General features: G+C 36.8%; 1 protein-coding gene across 3 annotated transcripts in view; it reads right to left on the bottom strand.

Annotated features, from left to right (window-relative positions):
- SANBR (SANT and BTB domain regulator of CSR) overlaps positions 1-13,651 on the bottom strand; it is a 108,795-nt gene that overhangs the window by 15,147 nt on the left and 79,997 nt on the right. For all 3 annotated transcript variants that reach the window (XM_066267200.1, XM_066267199.1, XM_066267201.1), the window contains 8 exons: positions 13,299-13,385; positions 13,078-13,188; positions 10,955-11,078; positions 6,805-6,957; positions 4,349-4,494; positions 3,530-3,629; positions 1,969-2,001; positions 251-350 (listed from right to left, as the gene is read on the bottom strand). In XM_066267200.1, the coding sequence (XP_066123297.1) occupies positions 251-350; positions 1,969-2,001; positions 3,530-3,629; positions 4,349-4,494; positions 6,805-6,957; positions 10,955-11,078; positions 13,078-13,188; positions 13,299-13,385 (854 nt within the window). The remainder of the gene's footprint in view (positions 1-250; positions 351-1,968; positions 2,002-3,529; positions 3,630-4,348; positions 4,495-6,804; positions 6,958-10,954; positions 11,079-13,077; positions 13,189-13,298; positions 13,386-13,651) is intronic.

Genomic DNA, 13,651 nt, shown 5'->3' with positions numbered 1-13,651 from the left:
GGTTATACCCAAAATAAAAACTTGGAGGATTATCTCCCAGTACACTGTACTTTCTTTATAATTTTCTAAGTATTCTGTGTTAGTGTCAGGGTGAGGAAATCTTGATGGAGCCTCCTTTATTTGTTGTTTTCCGTGTTATAGCCTAGCATGTAGATTTATAAAGCCAATTTCTCATCCCTTGCACCAAAGCATTCAGAATCAAGCCCCTTCATAGAAGTAAGGCTTAATTTTAACTTAGAAATCAATGTACTTTGTTTCTTGGATACTTCTTCTTCATCTCCAACTTCATCTTCAGTGACTTCAGACCCCGTGGTATATTCTTCTTCTTCTGAAAATAATGACTGTTGTTTCTGAATTTAAAAAAAAAGAAATACACATCCTATTAAAAATGCAGTATTATCACATCTCTATTAAATTTTTTCAAACACATTTATCTAAATTTATTTTCAATGAATGAGCCAAATAAAAGCTGATAAAATGACCACTACTTAGCATAACATTTAGAAAATACACATAAGAATTTCTATATTAAAAAAAAAAAAAAAAGAATTTCTATATTTAGAACAGGATCTCATTACCTCAAATATTTTTTATTTATTTCCTTCACAGATTTCTAGCAGTGATGAGCACCTAATAGGTACTCAGTATTTGCTGACTTATACCTCTTATCACTCAATTGAATGTATGTTCCTTGATATTAAAAATAAAATATAATAATTGCCAATATTAAAGTAGTCTCATAAACAAGCACATGTGCACATTCTCTGGGTCAGTGGGGTCCTGTATTACTTAAATTTATCCGTATCAGTTTCATGTATCTATTCACCTTACTGTCTGTCATCACTGATCCAAATTCTCACTCTATTTTTGTGATTACTGATGGAAGTGGCATTGTAATGAAAAGCAGGTAAAAAAAAAATCAGCCTGACCAGGCGGTGGCACAGTGGATAGAGCGTCAGATTGGGATGCCGAGGACCCAGGTTCAAGGCCTGAGATCACCAGCTTGAGCGTGGGTTCATCTGGCTAAAGCAAAAAGCTCACCAGCTTGGACCCAAGGTTGCTGGCTTGAGCAAGAGGTTACTTGGTCTGCTGAAGGCCCACAGTCAAGGCACATATGAGAAAGCAATCAATGAACAACTAAGGTGTTGCAAGAAAAACTGATGATTGATGCTTCTCATCTCTCTCCGTTCCTGTGTGACTGTCCCTATCTATCCCTCTCTCTGACTCTCTGTCCCTGTAAAAAAAATAAATAAATAAATAAAAAAAATCAACTAACTAACCAACCAAACAACTAAATAATTGGAAAATTCCAATTATAGATTTGTTGCTTTGTTCAGTGTTCTAAATACGACATAAAAATAACTTGAAAAGGCCCTGGCCGGTTGGCTCAGTGGTAGAGCGTCGGCCTGGTGTGCAGGAGTCTCGGGTTCGATTCCCGGCCAGGGCACACAGGAGAAGCGCCCATTTGCTTCTCCACCGCTCCCCCTCTCCTTCCTCTCTGTCTCTCTCTTCCCCTCCCACAGCCAAGGCTCCATTGGAGCAAAGTTGGCCCGGGCGCTGAGGATGGCTCCATGGCCTCTGCCTCAGGCGCTAGAATGGCCCTGGTTGCAACAGAGCTATGCCCCAGATGGGTAGAGTATCGCCCCCTGGTGGGCATGCCGGGTGGATCCCGGTCGGGTGCATATGGGAGACTGACTGCCTCCCGTTTCCAACTTCAGAAAAATACAAAAAAAACCCAAAAACAAACAAACAAGAAACAAAAAAAAAAAAACTTGAAAAACCATGTAAGTAGATTTGTGGATTATGTAGCCAGATAATGGAGTATGTGTCTGTTTAAACAAGTACAAAGTGGTAGACATTGAAAAAGATGATATACATTTAACTAAAGTCTATAACATAAGATGTTGATAACATTAAACTGAACTTTAGGAAGAGATGCATGAAAATGAAATATAGTTGTTCACTTACCAGTTGCAGAGTCCAGTTTTTCAGTGATATAAACTATAAAAAGATTAAGAGATTAATAAATCTGCATCTACCCAGATTGTAGTTCCTCATTTCCATATGGAAAGTATAGTTCCCTTTCAAGTTGAAACATAATTTCAAATTTACACTGAAAATGATATAATGTTTTATATTCCCTGTCAAGAGAAGACCTATGTTTATCAAAAAAAAAAAAATCATTTTCTAATGTCATTTCTGAAGAACTAAATCACATAAAGGCATAAAATAATTTTAATTATTTTTTGAACTATTTCAATCACTCTTAATGTTTATATTTTCATAAATTAAAGAACCAGATTATAGCCTGACCAGGTGGTGATGCAGTGGATAGACCATCAAACTGGGGTCCAGACGACCCAGGTTCAAAACCCCAAGGTGGCCGGCTCAAGCGTGGGCTCATCTAGCTTGAGCATGGGCTCACTAGCTTGAGTGTGGAGTCGCTGGCTTAAATGTGGGATCATAGACATGATCCTATGGTTGCTGGCTTGAGCCCAAAGGTTGCTGGCTTACGCCCAAGGTCGGTGGCTTGAGCAAGGGGTCACTCTGCTTTGCTGTAGCCCCTGGTCAAGGCATATATGAGAAAGCAATCAATGAACAACGAAGGAGCTGCAACAAATAATTGATGCTTCTCATTTCTCTCCATTCCTTACTGTCTGTCCCTATCTGTCCCTCTCTGTCTCTGTCACACACACACACACAAATAACCAGATTATTTATGAATATACAAGAAATTTAATTTTCTGTTTTGCATGTAACTTATAAATAAATGTTAATGGTTGAAAACATATAGCCACCTGGAGTTTATAACCCATTTTACAGAGAGTATTTCACTTTCTCAAGCAAATGCCACCTCAACCAATACAAAGGCAGGAAGCTCACCAGCAAACAGACTCCCTGGTTATTAGCAACAGGAATCAAAGCTTCCGAGTCATATTTCAGTTTTGAAATTTTGGAAAAACTAAATGCATTCTTATACAATTAAAAAAGAATTTCATACCAAAAAAGTTTATAGCAAGCATCCCCAAACTACGGCCCGCGGGCCGCCTGTGGCCCCCTGAGGCCCTTTATCCAGCCCCCACCGCACTTCCGGAAGGGGCACCTCTTTCATTGGTGGTCAGTGAGAGGAGCACTGTATGTAGCGGCCCTCCAACGGTCTGAGGGACAGTGAACTGGCCCCCTATGTAAAAAGTTTGGGGACACCTGGTGTAGGACTAGAAGTGGATAAAATATACATACATTCATATTATCTTCATTCCTCAAATCACTATCCATAAGAAAAACCTGAAGGCCATGTTATATTTTTTCCCTAAATGAGTTGATTAGTTATTAATTCTTTGAGGATAATGAACGTTTCTTATTATCCTTATAGTCCTATTAATTCAGCATAACACCTTGTTATAATCAGGTTGTCAGTAAATATTAACTAAAAATTTCTACTTCAATTTAAACTGATCAGGTTTCTGTCTACAATGAAATGTCATTAATTGTCCATATAAATAAAGAACAAGTGAAACAAGCTACTCACAGCATTGAGCTCCCCACTTTTGGGGCCCCGTGGCATATTTGGCTCCAGTAAAACATCACAGTCCAGACCCTTCTCATCACAGGTACCAACCCCAGAATCACTAGGAAGAAAAAGACATTTTACAAAGAAGTTTTCAATTGCTTAAGAATTTAAATGCAAATGATTTATATTTCATTGCAAATATTTTATAAATTGCTCTGTAGAAATACAGTTCTTGAGTATAAGGTGTGCCACCTCAAAATTTACATTTCTTAATTCACCTAGTGAGCCCCTAGTGGGGGAGCATCATAATTGCCAGGTGGTGAAATGGGCTTCTATACTGGGTACTGCTTTGAGCAGAGCCTTTATTAAAAGGTCTTCCGTCCCTCAACTCGACAGCCTGCTGTAGTTGCAAGATGCTAGAAGTAACTTCAGAAGTTAATGACTTCAAGGAGCTTAAATTTATATAAAGATGACCTCAACCACCAATTATTTTTCTAGTTGTGTCAATCAAGTATTTAAGATGACCTTAAGTAACTTGAGAAAAGAAAAATAAAAACCTTGAAAATTGGTCTGTGGGTCCCAACCTTTCAATTACCAAGGACTCCTTTTATTAGTTTTTCTTCTTCTGGACCTCCAATATTTTGAAGTGCTTTTCCTATAAAATACACACCTGCTTGTTCTTACTGTTAAGCTAACCTAATTTCAGTTAGGCTATCTGAGATAATGTAAACTATCTGAGAACTGACATGAGTAACTGGGGGAAGCACTAAGGATACAGGATCCTGAGCTGGGACTCACTGATGAAGCTGCGGTACAGCATCCCTCCCACTGCCTCACCTAACTGTATCTTTAGAAAAAGGCACAACAACGACATCTTTGTGTCTGAGCAGATCATCCAGGATCCTCGCAGTCGGATGGGACAGCAAATCTCCATCTTCACCTTGACCATGATGAGCAACCGTGTGGTCCCTCACTTTACAACCCTGTTTGTTGTACAAGAGACACTAAATTAGAGAGGCTGGATCATTAAAGAAACATTCCTTTAAAGATGACTGTATGTTTTTGTTCTTTGCCTCTTCCTATCAACCATTTTAGCTTGTTTTCTTAGGAAAAGACAATACAGAAAAGAACATGAAACATAAATGTTCAAAAATATCTAAGAGTATTCATGAAACCACCATTCACATTAAGAAACAGAGCATTTCCAACACCCAAGGAGTCCTCATGGGCCCATGACTGCCTCTGTTACCCCAAAAGATAACCTCTATCCTGACTTTTATAGTATTTACTTACTTCTTGTTCTTATCTTTTTACCACTTAAGGATGTATCCCTAAATACTACAGCTTAGTTTTGCCTCAATTGTTTGGTTCAACATTATGTTTTTATGCTTCAACCATATTATTGCATGTAACTAACATCTGCTTTAATATACAGTATTCCTTTGTATGAATATACATACATTTATTTATTCCACAGTTGACAGACGGGTTGTTTCCAGTTTGGAGCTAACACAAATAATACTATTATGAACATTCTTTTACATGTTTCCTGGCACACAAGTACTCATGTGTACCAAAATATATCACTATCAGCAGTACATGAGAGTTCTCATTAATCCATATCCTCACTAATACTTGGTGAGACATTTTCAGTCATTTAATGAGCTTGCAGTGGTATTTCATTGTTTTTTATTTGCTTAGTCTCAATTACAAATGAGGTTAAGCTCCTTTTCATGTTTACTAGACAACAACAAAGTACTTTGTTGTATACAGTTCTTATTGTCTTTTTATTAATGATATGCAAAAGTTAAAAAAAATCTTAATATCAACCTTCTATGGAGATGGTGTTGATAACACCTGGTCCCACCTGTGAGTTTCTTTCCTAGTTTCTGTTTAATGTAGTTGCTGAACTTGAATTTAAGATTTCTTCCTTTATGGTATTACCTTTCAATAGCTTTATTAGTTTTTCTTTCACAGACAGGTCTTTTACACACACACACACACACACACATACACACACACACATTGGGCTAGACTCCAATTCCATTTTTTTCCCTGTATGGATATCCCAATATCACAGTACCTCTTACTGGAAAGTCTATCCTTTGCTCACTGCTCTATAATGACACCTATGTCACAGTCAAGTATTCAGTGGCTCTGAGTACTCTATCCTTGTGTGTGTGTGTGTGTGTGTGACAGAGACAGAGAGGGACAGATAGGGACAGTCAGACAGGAAGGGAGAGAGATGAGAAGCATCAGTCCTTTGTTGTAGCATCTTAGTTGCTCACTGATTGCTTTTTCATATGTGCCTTAATCGGGGGGGGGGGGGGGCTATAACAGACCGAGTGACACCTTGCTCAAGCCAATGACCTTGGGCTCAAGCTGGCGACCTCAGGGTTTTGAACCTGTGTTCTCTGAATCTCAGTACAACGGTCTATCCACTGCATCATCGTCTGGTCAGGCTCTATTCTTTTCTATTGGTCCTTTTCTATCTATCTACTCTTAGTATCACCTGTCTTAATCACCAAAACTTCAAAATAAATTGTGATATTGGGAAGAGCAAGTACGTCTATCTTAGTGTTCTTTGAAAGTATCTTAGTTATTCTTGGCCCTCTTAATTTCTATATACATTTTAGTATCAGCTTAGCAAAGTTCCCAATAAAAAGCCGTTAGGATTTTTACTGAGATTGCATTAATATATATAGATCTGTTTGGGGAACATGTACAGCTCTACAATATTGAATCTTCCAATCTATGAATCTGGTACAATAATCCACTTTTAGTTTTCTTTATTTTTTCTCAATAATATTTTGTTTTTTCTATAGAATTTTTGCACATATTAGATTTATTCCTATGTACCTGATATTTTTAAGGCTACTGTAAATGGTTTCTCTTTATAAATTTCATTTTCTAACCCCATTGGTTTAAAGAAATACAATTGGTTTTTGTAAATGCTTTTTAATAGATCAATCATAAATTCTTTCTCATATGTGCTTTGACTGGGGCGCTCCAGTTGAGCCAGTGACCCCTTGTTCAAGCCAGTGACCTTTCACCCATGAAATTTAATTATATAACATTTATAAAAGTGTTAGTGATCAAGAACTCAAATCTATAGCAATACTCACGTATTGCACCAAGATATATTTGCAAGGATGTTCATTGCAATACTATAATACCATTAATCCTACATGAATGTATTATCTTTATATTTTAAAACAATAAAAGAGAAAAAGATTTAAATGAAAAGTATTAGTGAATACTGTAACTATGAAAGGGCAACATTCAGCATTTACCTTTGTAAGCTGAGTGGGATCAAACCGAAGGACCTTTTGGTTACAGCAGGGATAAATTCCAGTGCCCATTGTACTCAGTGAGCCTGCTGCAGGAGGATAAACCACAGCTTCTGAGTGATACTGACAGTGTGAAAATTCTATACAGAGAAAAACCTGAATAAAAGAAATATATAAAGTCACTCATCCCCATATTGAAATTTATATCTCAAAAAAATTTAAGACCACATACTGTTGTTCCTTTTATGTAAAATGTATAGAAATGGCAAATCTCTAGTAGCATACGAACACAAGAAATCTTTTTGGGGTGATGGGAATGTACTAAACAATTGGATGGTGCTGCTGGCCGCACAACTATAAATTTACTAAATTGCATACTTAAATGAACTTTATGGCATATAATTATACTCAATAAATCTACTAAACACAAAACACTTTACTCAAAATTCAGATGAATTAAATTGATCCTGATGCACATCTAATTTTACAATTGGCCAACCACATAAATAGTTTTCAATAAAAATAATAAAATTTTGTATCAATTATTCTTTGACAAAATTTTAAGGTATATTTTTAGCATTAGTATTAATGAAAATGATGGAATAATTTTGATTCATTGGTGAAAAAACTTACCAAGGTTTAATTATAAAATAGGTTTCAGACATGTTTATAAGTAGGTAAAATAATTTAAAGAAAATAACAAAATTGCCTGACCCGGCAGTGGTGCAGTGGATAAAGCATCAACCTGGGTTCAAAACTCCGAGGTCGCCAGCTTGAGCATGGGATCATTGTTGACATGATCCCATGGTTGCTGGCTTGAGCCCAAAGGTCACTGGCTTGAAGCCCAAGGTCGCTGGATTGAAGCCCAAGGTCGCTGGATTGAGCCCAAGGTCGCTGGATTGAGCCCAAGGTCGCTGGACTGAGCAAGGAGTCACTGACTTGGCGGGAGCCCCCTGCCCACCGCCCCAGTCAAGGCACGTATGAAAAAGCAATCAATGAACAACTAAAGTGACACAACGAGTTGATGCTTTTTATCTCTCTCCCTTCCTGTCTCTGTTTCTTTCTCGCTAAAAAAAGACAAGAAAATAACAAAATTAATCATTTTAGGCACTGATCTTGAACACAAAGGCAAAAATGTAGTCTATAATTCAGAATTCTCAGTTGCTAGTTCCAGTTATGATTTTCAAATTTTTTTTTAAGAATTTATTGATTTTACAGAGAGAATACGTAGGGGGAGTGAGAAGCATCAATTCATAGTTGCTTCACTTGAGTTGTTCACTGATTGCTTGTTGTGCCTTGATTGGGCAAGCCCAGGGTTTTTTTTTATTTTTGGGGGTTTGTTTTTTTTTTGTATTTTTCTGAAGTTGGAAATGAGGAGGCAGTCAGACAGACTCCCGCATGCGCCCGACCAGGATCCACCCAGCATGCCCACCAGGGGGCGATGCTCCGCCCATCTGAGGCGTTGCTCTGTTGCAACCAGAGCCATTCTAGCGCCTGAGGCAGAGGCTACAGAGCCATCCTCAGCGCCCAGGCCAACTTTGCTCCAATGGAGCCTTGGCTGCGGGAGGGGAAGAGAGAGACAGAGAAGAAGGAGAGGAGGAGGAGTGGAGAAGCAGATGGGCGCTTCTCCTGTGTGCCCTGGCCAGGAATCGAACCCAGGACTCCTGCACACCAGGCCGACGCTCTACCACTGAGCCAACCGGCCAGGGCTAAGCCCAGGGTTTTGAACCAGTGACCTCAGTGTCCCAGGTTGAGGCTCTATTCCCCTGCACCACTACAGGCCAGGCTTCCACTGGTTTTTAACTAAAATTTTCAAGTCTGATAAAAGCTATAAGGTGAATACTCATACACATTTATTTTGCATACAAACTATTTTTTGAGCTTATGAACTCTCTATAATAAATATTAAATGTTACAAATAAAATCAATATTTAATTTGCTATGAAGGGGGGGAAATCCCTCAAATTTTCTATGTTCTGACATGCTGAACAAGTCGGGTTTTAGAAGCCTGATATCCTGATTATAAGTGATACTCCACTGTGGGTAGGACCACTATATACCTATTAAGTTAAAAACAACCTGAAAACTAACTTGACAATATCAAGTGCCAATGAAGATATGGAGCAACTAGAACTCTCATACAATTCAGGGAATGCAAGTTTACGGACTTTAGAAGATTGTTAGGCTTATATTTACCATTCAATTCAGCAGTCCTACTTCTAAGTTATTACCCAAGAGAAATACAAGCCTATATTCACATGCAAGTCTGTAGGGAATGTCTATAGTTGCTTTCTTCATAATGACCTCCAACAAGAAACACCTACAAAGTAGACTCAAAAAGTTAAATATGGTATAATTTATTTGTATGACATTCTGGAAAATTCAAAATTATAGAGAGGCCCTGGCCAGTTGGCTCAGTGGTAGAGCATCAGCCTGGCGTGCAGGAGTCCCAGGTTCGATTCCCAGCCAGGGCACACAGAGAAGCGCCCATCTGCATCTCTACCTCTCCCCCTCTCCTTCCTCTCTCTCTCTCTCTCTTTTTCCCTCCCGCAGCCAAGGCTCCATTGGAGCAAAGTTGGCCCGGGTGCTGAGGATGGCTCCATGGCCTCTGCCTCAGGTGCTAGAATGGCCCTGGTTGCAACAGAGCAACGCCCCAGATGGGCAGAGCATTGCCTGCTGGGTGGATCCTGGTCGGGCGCATGCCGGAATCTGTCTGACTGCCTCCTTGTTTCCAACTTCAGAAAAATTTAAAAAAAAAATTATAAAGAGGCTTAAATAGGTCAGAGGTTGCCAGAGTCTGGGATGGGAAAAGAAACTTACTACAAGGGGCACAAGAAAATTTTAAGGTGATAGAAGTGGTCCATGCGCTCTGCTTGTGATGGTCTTTAATGACTGGGTTTGTCAAACCTTATAAAAGGAATACATTTTGGCCCTGGCCGGTTGGCTCAGCGGTAGAGCGTCGGCCTAGCGTGCGGAGGACCCGGGTTCGATTCCCGGCCAGGGCACACAGGAGAAGCGCCCATTTGCTTCTCCACCCCTCCGCCACGCTTTCCTCTCTGTCTCTCTCGTCCCCTCCCGCAGCCAAGGCTCCATTGGAGCAAAGATGGCCCGGGCGCTGGGGATGGCTCTGTGGCCTCTGCCTCAGGCGCTAGAGTGGCTCTGGTCGCAACATGGCGACGCCCAGGATGGGCAGAGCATCGCCCCCTGGTGGGCAGAGCGTCGCCCCTGGTGGGCCTGCCGGGTGGATCCCGGTCGGGCGCATGCGGGAGTCTGTCTGACTGTCTCTCCCTGTTTCCAGCTTCAGAAAAATGAAAAAAAAAAAAAAAGGAATACATTTTATTGTATAAAGGTAAACTTTACTGTCTATAAATTATACATCAATAAATCCAATTTTTTAAATAGTGGGGACGTAGGCAGTCCATTGGGCATAAACCTATACAGTTTGAGAAATCTCACTCTGAAGGTTTTAATAAGCAGCTCTTCCTTCCCTCTACTGGAAATCACTACTCATGTGAGAAGAAGAAAGAAAATTACTGGTGGCAGAAAAATATTACGGATTCATAAAAAATTTTACATAGAACACTCTGAATTTACACATAAGACTAATTAGGAATGATTGTGATGTACAAAGAGCAATTTATTCTGTAAAATAATTTATTACAGGTACCTTCAAATAGCAAGCTTTCTTAAGCTTTTATTATAGACTTCATTTATTAAGAAATTTACAGAACCTTTTTGGGAACACAACTGTTATAACAAGAAATATAAATAGCACCCTATCTGCAAAGGAGTTTCTGGATGTCTAAAAAAATGTATGGACTAACAGAGAAATAGTTTGGCTGGAAATAATTAAAGGCAATAAGGACTCTGTATTTTTCCACTGAAAAAATGTATTTGGTCGCCTACAACCTGCTAGTTTTCTAAAAATTTGGCAAGTCACTGATTGTTTCAACAATGAGAATAAAGAGGAAGAAATGTAGTAAGAGAAATTAAGTCAGATGTAAGCAACGTTTAATAGCACCTTTTCACCACTGATTTCTTAAAAAGATGTCAGATATTGTCAAAACACATCCAAACATATTAATTAAACAGCATATAACAAAAGAGCCTACTCTCAAAGTCTGCAAAGCAGGATATTTTTTAAAAAGCTCACCTGATGGCATCTCAAACAAGTTAGCCAGTTGATTGTTCCCCATAAGCGCCAATATACATCTCTCCAAGATTTTAATTCTTCAAAAAGACCATTCAAATACTCATGAACATCCCAAGTCTTATCTCTGGGAAAGAACCTCAATTATTATATTATTTCTACAAGCGAGCAATTTTAACAATTGTTTAAAGCAAATGTTTTTAAACTTGTGGCTTAGATCCAAGAATATTGTCCAACTGATGGCTTTTGGATAGATGGACTACAGTGAGTGGTAGATAAAGTTTCATTTGGGAGTCTGTTTATTCTTCCGAAAATGGTATGAAGGTTGAATGTTAAGTTATTTTGCTAAGCTACATAACGGGTGATAAACTAAATACAGTTTGAGTAGGCTAATGTTTAGGACTTTGGTATATGTTGCTTTATTCTAACTGTACCTATTGTTTAATTAGTTGTTACTTATTGCTGATTCTAAACATTTCATTAATGAGTTAGTTCTTTATATTATTCTCAAAAGGCATTTTATAGTAATTGAATAACATAATAATATATAATCAGGTCTTGGTAATATACATTTTTAAGTTAAGTAAGATAAACTCTAAAAATAGCAAAGGCGTAAAACCCTATTTACTATGGTTATATGTAATGCAAGTTTCTATTTTATTTCCAAGTCCTCCCTTAAGCTTTTCTAACTTTTGTTATTTTTATCCTAAGTTCAACAAATAACAAAATACCATCATGTTATTGTAAATTACACAGGCACATCTGTTTTAAGTTAAAGACAATTTTTAAAATGTCATCAATAGCTGACTTGACTTGTTGAAAAATACTTTGAATGAAATAAAAATGGCTGTTGAAGTTAATATCAATTTTTTCACATAGTTACTGTGAAATATATATAGAATATATAATAGTTATAGCCATCAGAATGGACATAATTTTTAAAAGGTAAACCAAGTCTCAAGACAAAAAAGTATAAAACCCCAGGAGCTAACAATAACTGATAAAGATTTCCTGATAACTGTATGGAGAGAAAAATGAAACATTTCAAAGTTTATGATACTATTCATATTAGAATCAAATATGTTTCTCTGGACTTCTGTTTTAATGTTTAAAATATGAAATCTAATATTTGTAGTTTTTCTTTAATAAAATTGCTGAACATTTTTAATATAGAAAAAAGAATAATCACAAGGAAAATTAAAACCATCCATAATACTACCACTCAAAGGTAATACCATAGTTAATATTTTAGTGAACATGTTTCTAGTTTGTCTTATAAACTGATCTTTTCACTTAATTTACCACTAATAACTATATGTAAGTATATACTCTTTTACAACATTATTCTCAAAGGCTGCACATTAAAAATTGATTAGATGTGCTTTATATAGCTATGCTATTGTATAGATATAGTTTGTTTTAATCACTTGGGTGTTTCCTTTTTAAAAATGTAAACAATATAGCAATAAATGTCCTTTAGATTAGTGCTTTCACTAATCTAATATTACCTCTTTGGGTAAATATCTAGTAGTAGGACATTGTCACAGAAAATATATATTTTAAAGTTTTGCTTTCTTGAAACATCATAGCATTTTATTTTATTTTATTTTATTTTTTTCATCATAACATTTTATAACACTCTCCCTCCAACTCAGAACAAGAACTGGCTTTGAACTTAAAGGACAATAAAAAAGAACTATGTATTAATGGAGTTCTAACAAAGTATGAAGAATATTTAGATAATGGAAAACTCAATTTTAAAGATAATTTTCCTCATTTATCAAAATTCACCTGAAAATAAAATTGGTTCTCTTGTCAAGTTCAACATAACATTTATATAGATAACTAAACTGTTAGTGAAAAGAAATCTTTTTAATGGTACTGATAAGAATATCTTGATTTAAACGCACAACATTTTTATTCTTTTAAAACTTAAAAACATACTGATATTTACCCAATTAATAAAACATAGCCTTTAAAACAACTTTGTTTGGAAAATAGTATCTTTTTAAATCAAAGTTGAATCACACACAGAATATATATCCTATTCCTTATAGTAGTAGTTATACTTCCATAAATACACTAGTAATTCACATTTGAAAAGTTGTATTTTATTCTCACTACACCTTATGTGAATGTACACAATATTTCCATGTCGATCCACATTAATTTTTCCAGGAATGCAAGAAATTCTTCTTTCTGTTTCTTTTGTTAAAAGTTTCTTACACAAACAGCATCTATAACAAAAAAAGATACAAAAAGACACAAGAAGAAAAATTTTAATGTCATAAATTAAAGAATATAGCTATTATCATATAGCCTACCCAAGAAAAACATGTCACCATACCTGTATAATGTTGCTGCATTATTCTGAGAGTCTGGATTCAAGTACTCAGGATCAAAAAGTCTCTCAATCTTCTTACAAAATAGTTTACTATTAACAACAAATGATCAACAAATTAATTTCCTATATCTACTAAAGTTACTTAATAGTGATGAACACAAATGATAACCTATTTGTACATGTAGAAAATAAGGTTAATACATCCTCAGATTTATTCATTCTCTTTGGGAATTTATAACTAAATACAGTTTTAGTGTGCTAAGTAAATAAACCTCCTACTGAGAACTGCTTGATCAAGAATCTGTTTTCACAATAGTAAGAAGAGCTTGACCTGTGGTGGCGCAGTGGATGAAGTG

The sequence above is a fragment of the Saccopteryx bilineata genome, chromosome 3 (genome assembly GCF_036850765.1).
Source record: "Saccopteryx bilineata isolate mSacBil1 chromosome 3, mSacBil1_pri_phased_curated, whole genome shotgun sequence".
Taxonomy (NCBI): domain Eukaryota; kingdom Metazoa; phylum Chordata; class Mammalia; order Chiroptera; family Emballonuridae; genus Saccopteryx; species Saccopteryx bilineata.
This window is presented reverse-complemented; position numbering and strand designations above follow the sequence as displayed.